This window comes from Barbus barbus (assembly GCF_936440315.1).
Source record: "Barbus barbus genome assembly, chromosome: 29".
Taxonomy (NCBI): Eukaryota; Metazoa; Chordata; class Actinopteri; order Cypriniformes; family Cyprinidae; genus Barbus; species Barbus barbus.
In genome coordinates, this window is record NC_136757.1 from 18,289,203 (window position 1) to 18,302,902 (window position 13,700).

The 13,700-nt window shown below is 39.1% G+C and overlaps 1 protein-coding gene and 1 pseudogene across 2 annotated transcripts; both read right to left on the bottom strand.

The window, feature by feature from the left end:
- Positions 1 to 1,031: 1,031 nt before the first annotated feature.
- On the bottom strand, positions 1,032 to 9,111 carry LOC306849641 (YTH domain-containing family protein 1-like). The gene is made up of 6 exons (XM_079384818.1): positions 8,716 to 9,111; positions 8,088 to 8,112; positions 7,351 to 7,430; positions 4,657 to 6,291; positions 3,995 to 4,039; positions 1,032 to 2,857 (listed from the first exon to the last, which is right to left on the bottom strand). Exons 1-6 carry the CDS (start codon positions 8,740 to 8,742, stop codon positions 2,831 to 2,833), a joined length of 1,839 nt encoding a protein of 612 aa, XP_079240944.1. The 5' UTR covers positions 8,743 to 9,111; the 3' UTR covers positions 1,032 to 2,830.
- A 1,951-nt stretch (positions 9,112 to 11,062) lies between these two features.
- On the bottom strand, positions 11,063 to 13,498 carry LOC306849101 (sodium/potassium-transporting ATPase subunit beta-1-interacting protein 3-like; annotated as a pseudogene). The gene is made up of 6 exons: positions 13,385 to 13,498; positions 12,920 to 13,057; positions 12,008 to 12,088; positions 11,597 to 11,789; positions 11,224 to 11,284; positions 11,063 to 11,076 (listed from the first exon to the last, which is right to left on the bottom strand). The product of its transcript is annotated as a sodium/potassium-transporting ATPase subunit beta-1-interacting protein 3-like (transcript).
- Between the last annotated feature and the right edge of the window lie 202 nt (positions 13,499 to 13,700).

Here is a 13,700-nt window from a genome sequence, read left to right on the forward strand (position 1 = left end):
ATCACTGTTTGGTCTTGTATTGGTAATTGTCTTTTATTTCTAATGTGTATTGAGCATATATTGTATAAATACGGCATTCAACTGAAATATATGAATATGTTTAGAAAAAAAATACTGCCAAAAAATGGCAAATTATTGCATAACATAGAAAAGGACTTACTGTTTTAAAATATCAAAACTGTTCAATCTTTTAATCTGCATAGAGCATCCTCTGCCAAGACCTTCCACACTTTCTTTGTTTACCTGTTAATAAACCCTTACTTCTTGCAAATCTGTTGCCTGTCTAGAAATCTTGCTTCAAGTTTTCATTTCTGGCCAAAACTCTACTTCCTGTTATCTAGAGGAGTAGAACAAGATGGCAGCCAATCAATACAGATGGCCCTGTACTCAGTTATCTAGATATTTAACTCTCATACAAGAACGATAGCATTATATTTTGAGCCGTTTCAGTAATAAATTCAACAGCTATTTTATTATTTTTATATGACCTTTAGGAAATCATATTGCTATTTATATGTGCCACACATGACCTCTGCGAGTGTGCTGATGTAGATCTCATTGGCTGTTTATTTTAATTAATGATATTCCATCTCAGCAGTCTGAGCAAGTGGCAGGTGTGCACATAATAAAGCGGGCTACCAACTTTACACTATTCAACCTTTACTGTATAAGGCCTATCGCACAATGCTTGTAGATAAACACTGCTCGTTCTCTTCAACTCAACAATGAATGGTTAAGGTAGAGTGCATAAAATATTCTTTGCACTAGTATCTGCATATCTAAAAATGACCAATAACACAACTTTAGAAATTTGCTTAAAGATGAACTATTTAACCCTTTCAAAACTTAGCCAAAAGCAACATATATGAAGCATTGGGGAGTATACTGAAATTACAGTATTTCCACATTTGTATTTCTAAGCTTATTTTACAGATTTCAGAAGTGACAGTTACATAAATATGTATCCTGTGGGTTTTTTTGAGACTCAATCCCCCCACCCCCACAAACAATAAATATACAAATAACAAATAAACGTCCACCATGACTTAAAATTCAGCATGTTTATCCTGTGTTCATCAAGGGAGATTTCTTAAAATTGAAACCGTTAGGTGAGTGCATGCGAGTAGGTTAAAAAGTGATACAGGACTCTGCGTTTTGGGCATCTTGGTGCAAAAGCAATTAGTATAGTAACAACACAGACAGCTTTCCCAACAAAGCAAGGCAGTAAAAAGAACACCTTCAAACACCAATTACACCATATAGTATTATTTTAATAATGAGCATGATCAAATCTAAGAACGTGATAGATAGTGACCTTCCAATACAATGCATATTCATTTCAGGGGTGACTTAAATGTTTCTATTGTAACTCTTTTTTTAATATTTTTAGTATTTCATATATTTTCATGAATCTTTTGTTATATGACTATAGAAATCTGAAACCCTCACACGGTTCAATTCCGCTCTCCCACACACAAACACACAAAACAGCAAGCAGGTCCTAAAAAATCACGCACAGAAACCATATACTCTTTTTTTTGTTTGTTTGTTTGTTTTTCTTACTTTTAACAGTAAATCAGTAACATTAATTTTCAGGTTAAACATTTGAGGCGTTCTTCGTTATTGTTATCATTATATGATCCTACGTTAAAGCTTAGCAATATACTGAGGACATGGGGAGGGAAAAAAGCGATAAAATGAAATCTGTTAAGAAAGGACAAAGAACAAAAAAAAAAGAGGTGATGCATCTAAAGTGATTTCAAATTAAAAGCAGTGAATTGCTACATCTCTCAGATTGGCTTAAAGAAACAGCGACCTCTGCTGGGCGGGGTTGGAACAGTAAGTAGTTACATTTCTGCTCTTTAAACATTAAGCGTGTATGGGAACAAAGTCTGAGCACTGGGCTCTGAACCGCAACAAAAACATTAGTTTTTTTTTTTTTTTTTTTTTAGTCCAGCCAGTGACAATGTTGACTTCCCTTGGTTAAGGATGCATGGGATGTCGTCTCCCTGATAACGCTGTTTCATTTGAGGTATAGAACAGCCATTATTAAACGGTTTCCGTAGCTTTAAAATGTTAAGGCTCCAAGCAGGAAAAACAGAAAAGAAAAAACAAAACCTGTGACATAAGTGGCTCGTCACTGAACAAAAAAAAGTCAAGTGTTACATAATTCAAAAATATAGTTTTTATAACATCATCTCATGTCAAGACACATGTCATTGTCCCTTCTACGCAGTTGTACGATTCTTCACAAATCTGGATCTACAGAACGTAAAACTGGCCTGTTACAGTTACTGATGCTGGAGATGCCCCCCACCCAACCAGAGCGGAGTCTGAACACACCCCCCTCCCTCACCTCTGCCATATCACATGACTGACATACACTCCCCACCACTTTCCCTGATACACACACACATACATACATCACAGAAGTCACTACCCACTCATTTAACCAACTCTGAAGGGCATGATGAGGAGCAGTGGAGCTGAAGAAACAAAAATATAGGATGAAATAAAAGACTTGTGCAGATATCGGTTGGTCAAAGGGGGGAGGAAAACAATACCAAATGATAGAAAAGCAGCGATAGAAAAAAAAAATCAAAATCAAAATGATGATGCGATGTTGGGAGGTGCTAATCGACTTCAGCCCCACAGGTGAAGCCGGAGGGCGCAGAGGCTCGAGTCTGACGCTGGCTGAAGTCACCAGAATTAAATAGAAAAACATAATGATTGTTTATTTTTTTTAAATTTCATCTTGTGTCCTCTTTAAATTTTATTTTCAAATGGTCAGTCCTAAAACAACTGCTCATATTATGTAGGGGGCAGCCTTCTATTGTTTATTTCGGTTCTGGCGTTCCTGCAAGAGAGAAAGAGAGAGAGAAATGGAGGGAAGTTTACTTTGATGTACAGAAAAATCAAAAATACATTTCATTTAAAATAAAAAAAAAAAAAAAATAAAACCCCACTGCATTCCAACAATTACATTCTCGCACGCAAGCCGGGGTTACGGCAACTTTTCACCCCTGAATTTCCTTGACTTAAGCAGTTATTCATCATTTGGATCTTTAAAAACATTTACATAAGGAGTGACTGATTTCACAAGTGATTATTTAGTCACTTGTTTCATGTCACGTCAGCTTCTAAAGCAATTTCCATGCCAAGAACAGGGTAGTACATGATATTTCAAAGATTAAAGTGGAGTGTTTAACAAGAAAATATAAATTTCATTCTATCTACTTCAAAATTTCATGTTTAATTCAACAAGTTACTTTTTGTAATTATTTGTTAAATTTAATAGCAATTTCTGAGTGAAAACTGTTTCACTATAATTTTTTTCAGTATCTCATAAAAAAAAAAAAGTGTAAATCCATTAATAAACATATTGATAATTTACATACAGAAAGAGAAAATTTCAGGTGCACTGTCAAACAAGATTCTAAAAGATTTCCTCTAGACATTTTACTAAACAGTCCTCAGGGAGTTTTCTAAGTAAAGGTCATTGCACATGGAGTCTGAAATTTTTGCGTGCGTTTTTCAATTTTTTCGTATTCTTCATCCTTTCCTATCAAAATGCATGCTACCGATGCGAAAACGCAGAAAATCGAACCTGATCCGAACTTTTTTATGACAGACGAAAGTTTCGGAGGCAGTGTGTAAACGTGATTGACACAACGTGAGGTTATATTTATTTTTTAAAGTGCAAAAATTTCTAACACCGTGTGCAATGACCTTAAAACTGTTATATGTGATTAAACAGTACAGTTTAACAGAATATGTTTTAAAGTCAAATCAGTGTTACACGAGCAGCAAGATAACAGCTATCTTCAATAAAAAGCGTAATTCATAAACAATTCAATATTTTAGATTTGAACATGAATACAAAACATTACAAACTTAATCTGGAAATAAAAAAAATTCAAAATTCTCTGACATATCCAAATCTTCTATAACCATGTTAGACCTGAAAAACAATAAAAAAAAAAGAAAAGCTTACTTGATCCAGTCGGGATCGGTTCTGGAGAGGAGCAGGTTCTAGGTTCTGTCAGTGGAGATAAAAGAAAGATTAAAATCAATAATCCTTGGACTCAAATCAAAAACGTCAGCACGGTCTTAAATTTGTTGCATTTTTAATAACAAAATTCCACATAAAACTGCCAAATTTATCCATAACCATAAACCACATTTAAAATGAGCAACGTAGAGCCAGTTTAACACATGTATTTTTGTCAGCAGAAATCTGATACAATACAATTTTATTAGCAGCTTTATACTTGAAGCATCACAGTACTAAAAACCACCAATGGATGAAATATTAAAAGACAGAATAATGAAATAACTGAAGCATCCACAGCAAAAGCAAAGAGCATCAACCATTCCAAAAGAACCAGGTAGACGTGCACTGATCTATGGCACTTAAAAACAGCTGTAAACTTGACATAGGCAGTTTCAGTGACATGAACAGTAGCCTGAACCGTTCACATGCCGTTCAAAGTTCTTTGGTAAATCGCTGCTTATGGTCATTCACCTCTAAACAGAAATATTTTCCTTCAGTATATGCATCTCTTAATAAATCGCATATAAAAAAAAAATGTTCTAATCATTAGTTAAACAATGCAGCTATTGTTAAGCAAAAAAAGATTAGAAAAAGCACATTACCTTTCTTACCACCTCTTCCTCCTCCTGCCGTTTCTCGTAGTGTGAGAAATCATCGAAGATGGAGGTGGTGTGTTTGTAGGTGGCGATGATCTTCAGCACCTGCTTGGCCTTCTCCAGAGGCACCTCCTGCGTGTCACGGGAGTTGGTCACGGGCTTGTTGTCATTGTTCTCCAGGCGGATGTGCCTGAGCTGGCTATTGGGCACGTCTTTAACAAACAGCCAGTCAACGTCGAATTTGCCCTTCCACTTGTCCTGCGCCCAAACGCCGGCGCTGGTGCCGTAGTCTACGGGTGAGCGCATTTCTGCCACGCCGCAGAAGTGTCCGCTGCCGTTGACGCTGAACAGCAGATAGACAGGACCCTTGCCGTTGATGGTGCGAAAGGCCGAATCCAGCCGCTTGTTACCGTGTTCCGTGCTGCACCAGATGGAGTACTTGATGGAGCGGTGGATGTCGTCCTCCGAGTAGCTCTTAATGATGAAAACCCGGCCATTTTTCAGGTTCCAATCAAAGTCCTTGGGATTGTAGCTGTGCGCCGCACGCAGCTTTTCAAGGACCGGGTGGGATTCCACAGCACCGGACCCCGGAGGTCCACCGCCACCACCGTTGCCGACCCCTCCGCCGCTCGACGAGCCGCTACTGTCCACACTGCCACCCCCACCGTAACCAGGGTTGCGGTTACGCGGGGCAACCCACCGGGTTTGAGGGGGAGGAGCAGGGGTGTGGTTCTGGTAAGGCTGCGGAGGGGGTGGACCATGCATCGCCATCTGCTGGGCAAGTGATTGGGCAGACGGGATAGGGGGCTGAGGCGGGGGCGGAAGTCCATGAGGGTGAGGCGGTAGGTGACCCTGGGAGTGGAGCGGAGGCTGCTGCTGGTGGTGGGGCGGCAGTGGCGAGGCCACTTTAGTCACAGGCCCCTTATTATCCCAGGTGCCAATGTCCATGTTGTGTTTGATGGGCGGTGGGGGCAGGGTGCCTCCAGCCATGGGCATCCCCGGCTTGCTCTTCACTTTCAGCAGCTGAGGCTTGGCCGGTTTGCTGGCGATGGCTGCCCAGGATGTGGGTTTGGGAGGCGGTAGCCCTAGAGGAGTCCCGCCGTTACCCGTGGCCACAGCTGCCGCCACCGGCCCTCCACCAATCACCGAGCCCACCGTCTTCACTCCGGAACCACCTCCAGTTACATCGCCGCCGATCTTCAACCCCACCATGCCCTGCTCTAAGCTGTTCATACCTGGCGCCTTATTCAGGGTGTCACTTGGGAAGCCCGTTTGGCCGTCGGGTAACAGGGTGCCACCTAAAGAACTGGGCGGGTAACTGTAACTGCCCCCGTACGCAGAACTCTGAGTCTGCTGGCCCTGAGAGCCGCTCGTACCCCAGGCGGAAAACGCTGGGTTTTCAGGGAAAAAGTTGAAGCGATGTGGATAGATGCTACTACCCAGACCCCCTGGCTGTCCGAACACAGTGTCATGCATGAAGTGATGGTCTCCATTGCTGAGGGGGGCGTACGGAGTGAGGTACGGGATTGGCGGGTCTCCACCGGTGGACCAGGGGGCCTCGCTGAGGGGGTACGGGAACCCAATCGAGGGGGCATAGTAGCTAGACAGGTATGGGTCGGTCATTGATTGGTAACTGTTATTCTGAGGGATAATCAGAAATAGAGTTGTTAGAATTAATGGCAAAATGCAAACCAAATATGATCCTGGACCACAAAACCAGTCTTAAGTAGCACAGGTATATTTGTAGCAATAGCCAACAAAACATTGTATGGGTCAAAATTATCGATTTTTCTTTTATGCCAAAACTCATTAGGATATTAAGTAAAGATAATGTTCCATGAAGATATTTTGTACATTTCCTACCGTAAATAAATCAAAACTTAACATTTGATTAATAATATGTATTTCTAAGAACTTAATTTGGACAAATGTAAAGGCGATTTTCTCAATATTTTGATTTGTTTGCACCCTGAGATTGCAGATTTTCAAATAGTCGTATCTTGGTCAAACATGGTCCTATCCTAACAGACCATACATTATTGGAAAGCTTAATTATCCATCTTTCGGATTAAGTATAAATCTCAGTTTCAGAAAATTTACCCTTATGACTGGTTTTGTGGTCCAGGGTCACATATGCTTATTTCAAACAGCATAAAACAGATCAGACCAGAATCTTAGCAGACACTCCATATTAAAAGGGAAATTATTTTAAACTCCAGAACAATTTTTAGAAAATGATGTATTGTACAACCAGTTCATTTTAGTAATGTACTGTGGTTGTGGTAATGTACTGGTAATAAAAAATAAATAAATAAAAAACTACAGTCAAATTTCCCAGAGTAAAACCTAGCTGGTTAATAGTTTTTCCCTCTGCCACCATTGCAACAGCAGAAAAGTTATTTCAGATTTTTTAAACTGTACAGACAAATTTCCCACTGTAGACCTAGTTAGTTATTACTATACTTCTCTTCCTCAGTAAAAACAGCAGAATAGTTCTTTCAGAGCCAGATAAAGTAATAATACAGTTTTTTTTTTTTACATGCACAAGCCTACAAGGATAATGCACTTAAAATCATATTCATTATTTATTTTTCTTAAAAATATCAAAAACATGCTTATGCTGAGAAGCAAAACTGTAAAAACATTAGATATGTTTTTCGAGAATACATGTTGATTTAAAAGTTTTTCTCCATTTCTCACCGGATTAGACTGGCCAGTGAGGTATGGTTCAAAGTCATTGTCGTGGACCGTTTCCTTCTGATGAAGAGAGCCATTTTGCACTGAAATAAAGGACGATGTTAAACACGCAGGGTTACTTCTCAAATCACTACATCTGATAACAAACTCAAAGCACATGCTAAATCCAACAGTCTTCTCTGTCCCTTGCAAGACATCACTTGGTACGCCATTCACATTTTAGATCTTCAACAAATGATAAACTACTACAGTAGTGTGAACTTCATCACACTGATCTCAGTGAGTCATTCACCACGTTCTGTCTGACTACCACAATACTACAGACAGAGTCATAGATGAAGAGGACCATCTAAAATTACCCAAGCAAAAAATTCAAACTACAGTAGTTAACGCTACAGAATTATGAAGCATAATCTATTTAATGCGCTCAAATGCCAAGCTCCCATTGCCAATTGATGTGTCAGAGTGGTGTTAATCCAGCAGGAGCAGTTCTGGCCTCCAAGGAGGTATATGGCTCCATCAGGTGATTGATTAAGCTCTCAAACAACATTATTTGAATGATATGTGAGCAACACAGCAACCAGGCATTGACAGAGAATGAATGCCCGAATTTGAGTTGACTTAGCCGCAGCTGAGAGCATTAATAATGGTAAACCTGGACTTAACGCGAAGGAATGAGCCTATCCTGGACGTTTCATTAATAAATCTGTATAGACATATATATTATCCAGCAAACTCACCTTTAGCGTCTTGCCCTTTGGATGTCTTCCCATTCAGTAGGTGATTAGAGATGGATAAAAACAACAAGATAAAACATTAACACCTTTGAATTGGAGTTTTAAACACTTAGTCTTCGTGTTTAACATGTAAATACTACACAACGTTTCATGCTCCATCAGAGCATCAGCAATAAATCAATGCACTATCAAGAGTCGCTCGCCATTCGTTATTAAAGAGAAACGCGTGCTTATGTTGATATTTATTTAGTCAATCAAGGAATTACACATCCACCCGTATAGCTAAAGATTTCGTCGACCATGCAGATCAGCCCAAGTCCAGAGAAAACTAGTTACAACTCTCGGAAGCCGATGAGAGAGAATTGTGTACTAAATTAAGTTTTATCCTGATGCTACACTGGAGCAAAACGCGTTGTGTGAGGTGTCGAACGGAAATGTCTGTTTGGACCGAAGAAACGCGATGTAGTATTCAATAAAACGAGTGGGAAAAATGCTAGCTCGTTAGCCATCGCGCTTGTGTGAAGCAAGCAGAGGCAGAAGCCCGTAATGTCTCCGCAGAAGCGGCGGAGGCTACACGCGCATTCCCTGCTCCTCCTAAAGGCCTTAGCGACGCCGTGCCACTCCAACCTACCTGTGGGTCAATACTGGTGGCAGACATAATTCATCAAGAGGGCCTCTTTAGATTCAGCAAGAGTCTTGCAAAGAAAAAAGAAGCAGCAGCGAGGGTGCTCAGCGTAACCCGAAGCCCGTGAGTTCCTCTCGGCTCCGTGCAGGCTGAACTGCGCTTTTTTTCAGCAACTTCCACGACTTGATTCCGGCGATCCGGTCCTCGCGAGCGCACTAAAAGTCCAGCCTGAGGATGTTTCCGAGAGTATCAGAGGCTCCGCGGTTTTGGGGTTTAATCCAATGCTGTCACACTCCGAGTGTAAATTTATTTCAAAGAGTATATATATTTTTTCCTCCTCCCAGCCCGCAGTTATTGTGCACCTCTGTTCACTTCCGCCCAATGGCCGCTCCATCCGGGATCTGCGCGGAGGGACTGACGCCACATGGACCGGGTGGCCATGCGGAGGTGATCAACCTGAGAAAATTGGAAAAAAGTTCTTACTCAATAAAGGTCTTCTTTCTCTTAGTAAATAAACTTTCACATTTGTTCTACCTTCTAATAATTGCCTAAAGACATTTAAAGCGCAGTATAATAAGTTACTAAATGAGAAGTGCTGTGGGCTACATTTTGGCATTGTTATTTTACCTATAATTACATATTTATGTTAATAGTATAAATGTCTATAATAAATTATTTACAATAAAAATATATAGATTATGCTTTTATGTAGAAATGAAAACTAGCTGATTCCTCCACTTGATCTTAGAAATATTAGGTCTACATCACACTCATTCATTCATCATTCACCTCAGCTCCAGCCTCCTAGTAGGCTATAACATGTTTGTCAGAGGACATCACATTAGTTTATTATGTTGAATGGGTTTGTGCTTAATTCAGACAAAAATAATTGACTATCACAAACCATCCTGTATGGCTATAGATAATAAAATATTAAAAACATTATATTTTTTTATTGAAGTGAAAGTGAAGTGACATACAGCCAAGTATGGTGACCCATACTCAGAATTTGTGCTCTGCATTTAACCCATCCAAAGTGCACACACACAGCAGTGAACACCCCCCCGGAGCAGTGGGCAGCCAATGATGCGTCACCCAGGGAGCAGTTGGGGGTTCGGTGCCTTGCTCAAGGGCACCTCAGTCATGGTATTGAGGGTGGAGAGAGCGCTGGACATTCACTCCCCCCACCTACAATCCCTGCCGGCCCGAGACTCGAACCCACAACCTTTGGATTACAAGTCCGACTCTCTAAGCATTAGGCCACGACTTCCATTACTTATTGACTACTATTGAATATCCTAATGCTTTTATGGTTAATATGTAGTATGTAGGCTACAAACCGTTGCCCCCAATACTTATTTATTCAACTTGCGGTTTTCTCATTTTATCCACTAGGTGTCAGTGTAATGCGAGTCAATAGGGGAACTTCCTCGACATACAAACAACTCGTTGACAGAGAAACCCTAACGAAATAAAGTGCCTTTTCCCTATAAACTGTGGTGTTTTCCAAACAAATATTAAGATATTCACTAATGTAACAAAATAAAAGATTATATTACTCACTACAGTCAGCATTCAAAATACTCTGTCAGTAAATGCTGTATTATTTACATTTACAAAAGGAGGTTTGATGTTCCGCATGTGCTAATTTACAATGTTTCTGTTTTGCTTGACCAGCACATACAGGTATTGTAATTGCACTCTCCTATACTTGCTCTCACAAATATGGCTTGTGTTACCGATAGTAAAAGAGACAGATGTTGATCATTAAACATTTAACAGCATTTTGCCGTGTAATGACACAAGTGCATGTAAAGCAATTCATTCTTCTTCATTTAATCTCCACTATTAAACTGAAAGAGATCTTAACAATATGTTTAAAATGTACAAAATATAGGCTAGTCTACCATTTTAACTGTAAAATTAGAAGCCACATAGCCTACTTAAATGGTGCAAAACTGTTTCACAGAAAAATCATATCCTGATAGGAAAATAAACAAGTATTCACAAAAGAACATAAAAGTGAGGTCCATTGCTGTATCCTTTGGTTTTGGATGAACAGTTACACAGATGCCTTGTGACTCGCGTCTTGTTCACTTGTTGAGTTCAATGTGTCATTAGGCAAAATACTACTAATAAAACACACATACCTTTTAATTGTCATGTTCATATTCACATCACTCTTATTTTCTTAATTTGTGTGTATTGTTATGTTTATACATGTATAGGCTACATAATTTGGAATTCATCCAATCTCGTCCATTCTGAGAATGGTTAATGTCCTTTTCTTCCATCTCTTTCCCTTCTCAATGTTCCTTCTCTCTCTTGAGATGTTGATGAGATCTGGACACGGTCACTTATACAAATCTGAAAAGTAACACAATGCAGATACACAATTAGATTCACATTAAGTAATATCAGTTGTTTAGGAAGATGAATAAGAACCAGTAAAACATACACAAAAATGACTAAAGCCACTTTTAAAAGGTATAAGATGAAAATTATTTTACAAACATGTGTCTTCCTCTTCATTGAAGATGTTGACAACATAGCAGGCAAATACAAATCCCAGGGCCTACATGTAAACAAACAAAGCATCAGTAAAGTCACATACAAGTCACTTTTATAAATATACATATATATAGGCCTATATATATTTCAATATTGGTGTAAATGGATGAATCACAGAACATTTTAAGCAGAAGAGTTCATATTAAAACTGAAGTAATTTTCCAACATAATATTCAATTGTAGGTAGCAAAGCTGGTATGCCTGACACAGCAGCATTGTTGTGAGAAATGTTCAGGAAACCTGTTTGAAAAACAGTCATTTTTTCTGCACACTTCAGCTTTAACAGATAATGACTTCTTCAGTTTTAGGGTCTTACAGAAATGAACATTTGCAGGGCGCTGTGCATAACTTCGATGTACTGATACTCCAACACACAGCCCAGCTCAGAGACCAGAGCAGTACTTTCCAGATGATGCCATCTAGTGGTTGGGAGGTTTCTGTTCTCACAGCCTGGACCATTGTCCTTCCGAACGGTAAGATGAGAGTCCCAATGACAGGTAATTGCTGTCCTGCAAGCAGCATTCTGAATTTCAGTTTCATGGCTTTGTAAACACTATTGATTTTAATGCTGTAGTACTAAGGAAACATGTAGTGCAGGTTTTATCCTGTTCATCTGTGGTTTGCAAGCTTATACCACAGTGATGATATAATTTCATACCAATGGCATGAATGTATGTGAACTTAGTCTAGCACTAGACTGACCCATATGAGTAATGGGGCTCTTTACCTTTGAAAGTCCTCCAAGGTCTAGATAAAGGCAACAGATAAAGACATTCCAAGTCACCCAAAACACGGTCCATACAATATACTAAAAGAAAAGGAAAGAACATATGGACATCAGAGTTTTTAAAAATTAAATCGTAACCACATCTAGTTAACTTCATTAAACAACCAAATTACTGTATTAGACTATAAGCTATAGTTTGGGGTGGGTGATGTATTTTGAAATCTCCTATGCTCACCAGCGCTGCATTTATTTGATTTAAAATACAATAACCAGTAATATTGTGAAATTTTATTACAATTCAAAATATCAGAATTTTGCTTTCTATATATTTTAAAATGTAATTTATTTCTGTGATGGCAAAGCTGAATTTTCTTCAGTGTCACATGATCCTTCAGAAATCATGCTGATTTTATACTCAGGAAACATTTATTATTATCATTTTTTTAAATAGTTGTGCTGATTTATATTTTTTCTGGAAACTGTGATATATTTTTTGATGAACAGAAAGTTCCAAAGAACAGCATTTGTAACAATCTGTTGTAACATTATAAACATATTTACTGTCACATTTGATCAGTTGAATGCATTCTTGCTAAATAAAAGCATTAAAAAACGAAAACAAAAAAAAAACCTTATTAAACCCAAACTTTTGAATGGTATTTATTTATTAGTTTTTGATAAAGAAATTAAAACATATAATATCATTCAATTAAAATGTATTATTGAATTTAATACTTTTATTTTAATGAATTTTTAAAATAAGTTTGTTCATTTAAGTATTTTTGTAATCTTTTTATATTTAGTACCAGTATTTTATAAATAATAAGTATAAATGTTTTTTTTATGAATAATAACATACCTATGAAATTTAAAAAGTTACAAAAAATGTCATGAGGTAAATACCGTACACACCAAAACGACATAGTGGGGCTTATACTGGACTGTCCCAAACAAGCCCAATATCACCACAATGACATGCAGGAAGTTGACAAGGATGGGTGCCCACTGGTAACCTAGAAAGTCGAACACCTGTCTCTCCACAGCAGTGATCTAGAAAGAAAAAAAAGACAGAGTATGATCAAGATCTCTACACATTGTTGAAAACAGTAAAACCACCAGCTACTTTGCATCTACACAACCAAAAAACAGCCTCATGCTGCCCCAAACACAATAATGATGGAGACCCCATCTCTCTTTCCCAGAGACACACAATCAAAACCCCCACCTCTGTTTTTCTACATGCTGGCTTTTTACTCAGGGTTGCCAGGGTAACAGAGCCAATGGGGTGCAAAGCGTGTGACGGAGAAACAGAGAGTGAGAGGTGGAGAGAGAGAAAAGGAGGACGGGAGAGAGAAATGAGATCGAGAGCGAGAGGACATGAGGGCCCTCCTTGGAGGTCAGAGGCTCAGTGAGAGGAGATGTATGATTCAGAGGGGAGGTGCTGGGTGTGGGGATGCTGCTCCTCTCATAAGGCTTCACTGCAGCAGTCATAAACCCTCTCTCTGTCACTAAACACCCTTCCCCCATACAATCTCTCTCTGTATGCCATAATGCTACCAGCTGTTCCCAGAGGTTCCACCTCAAATCAACCATTCGTAGCATGTCTTCACCACAGTCCCCATCCGCTGTGTTCCAGCATGAGGTGCATTGACTTTAACCATGCAGCCAAACATAAAACAGTGAGATTTTTCAG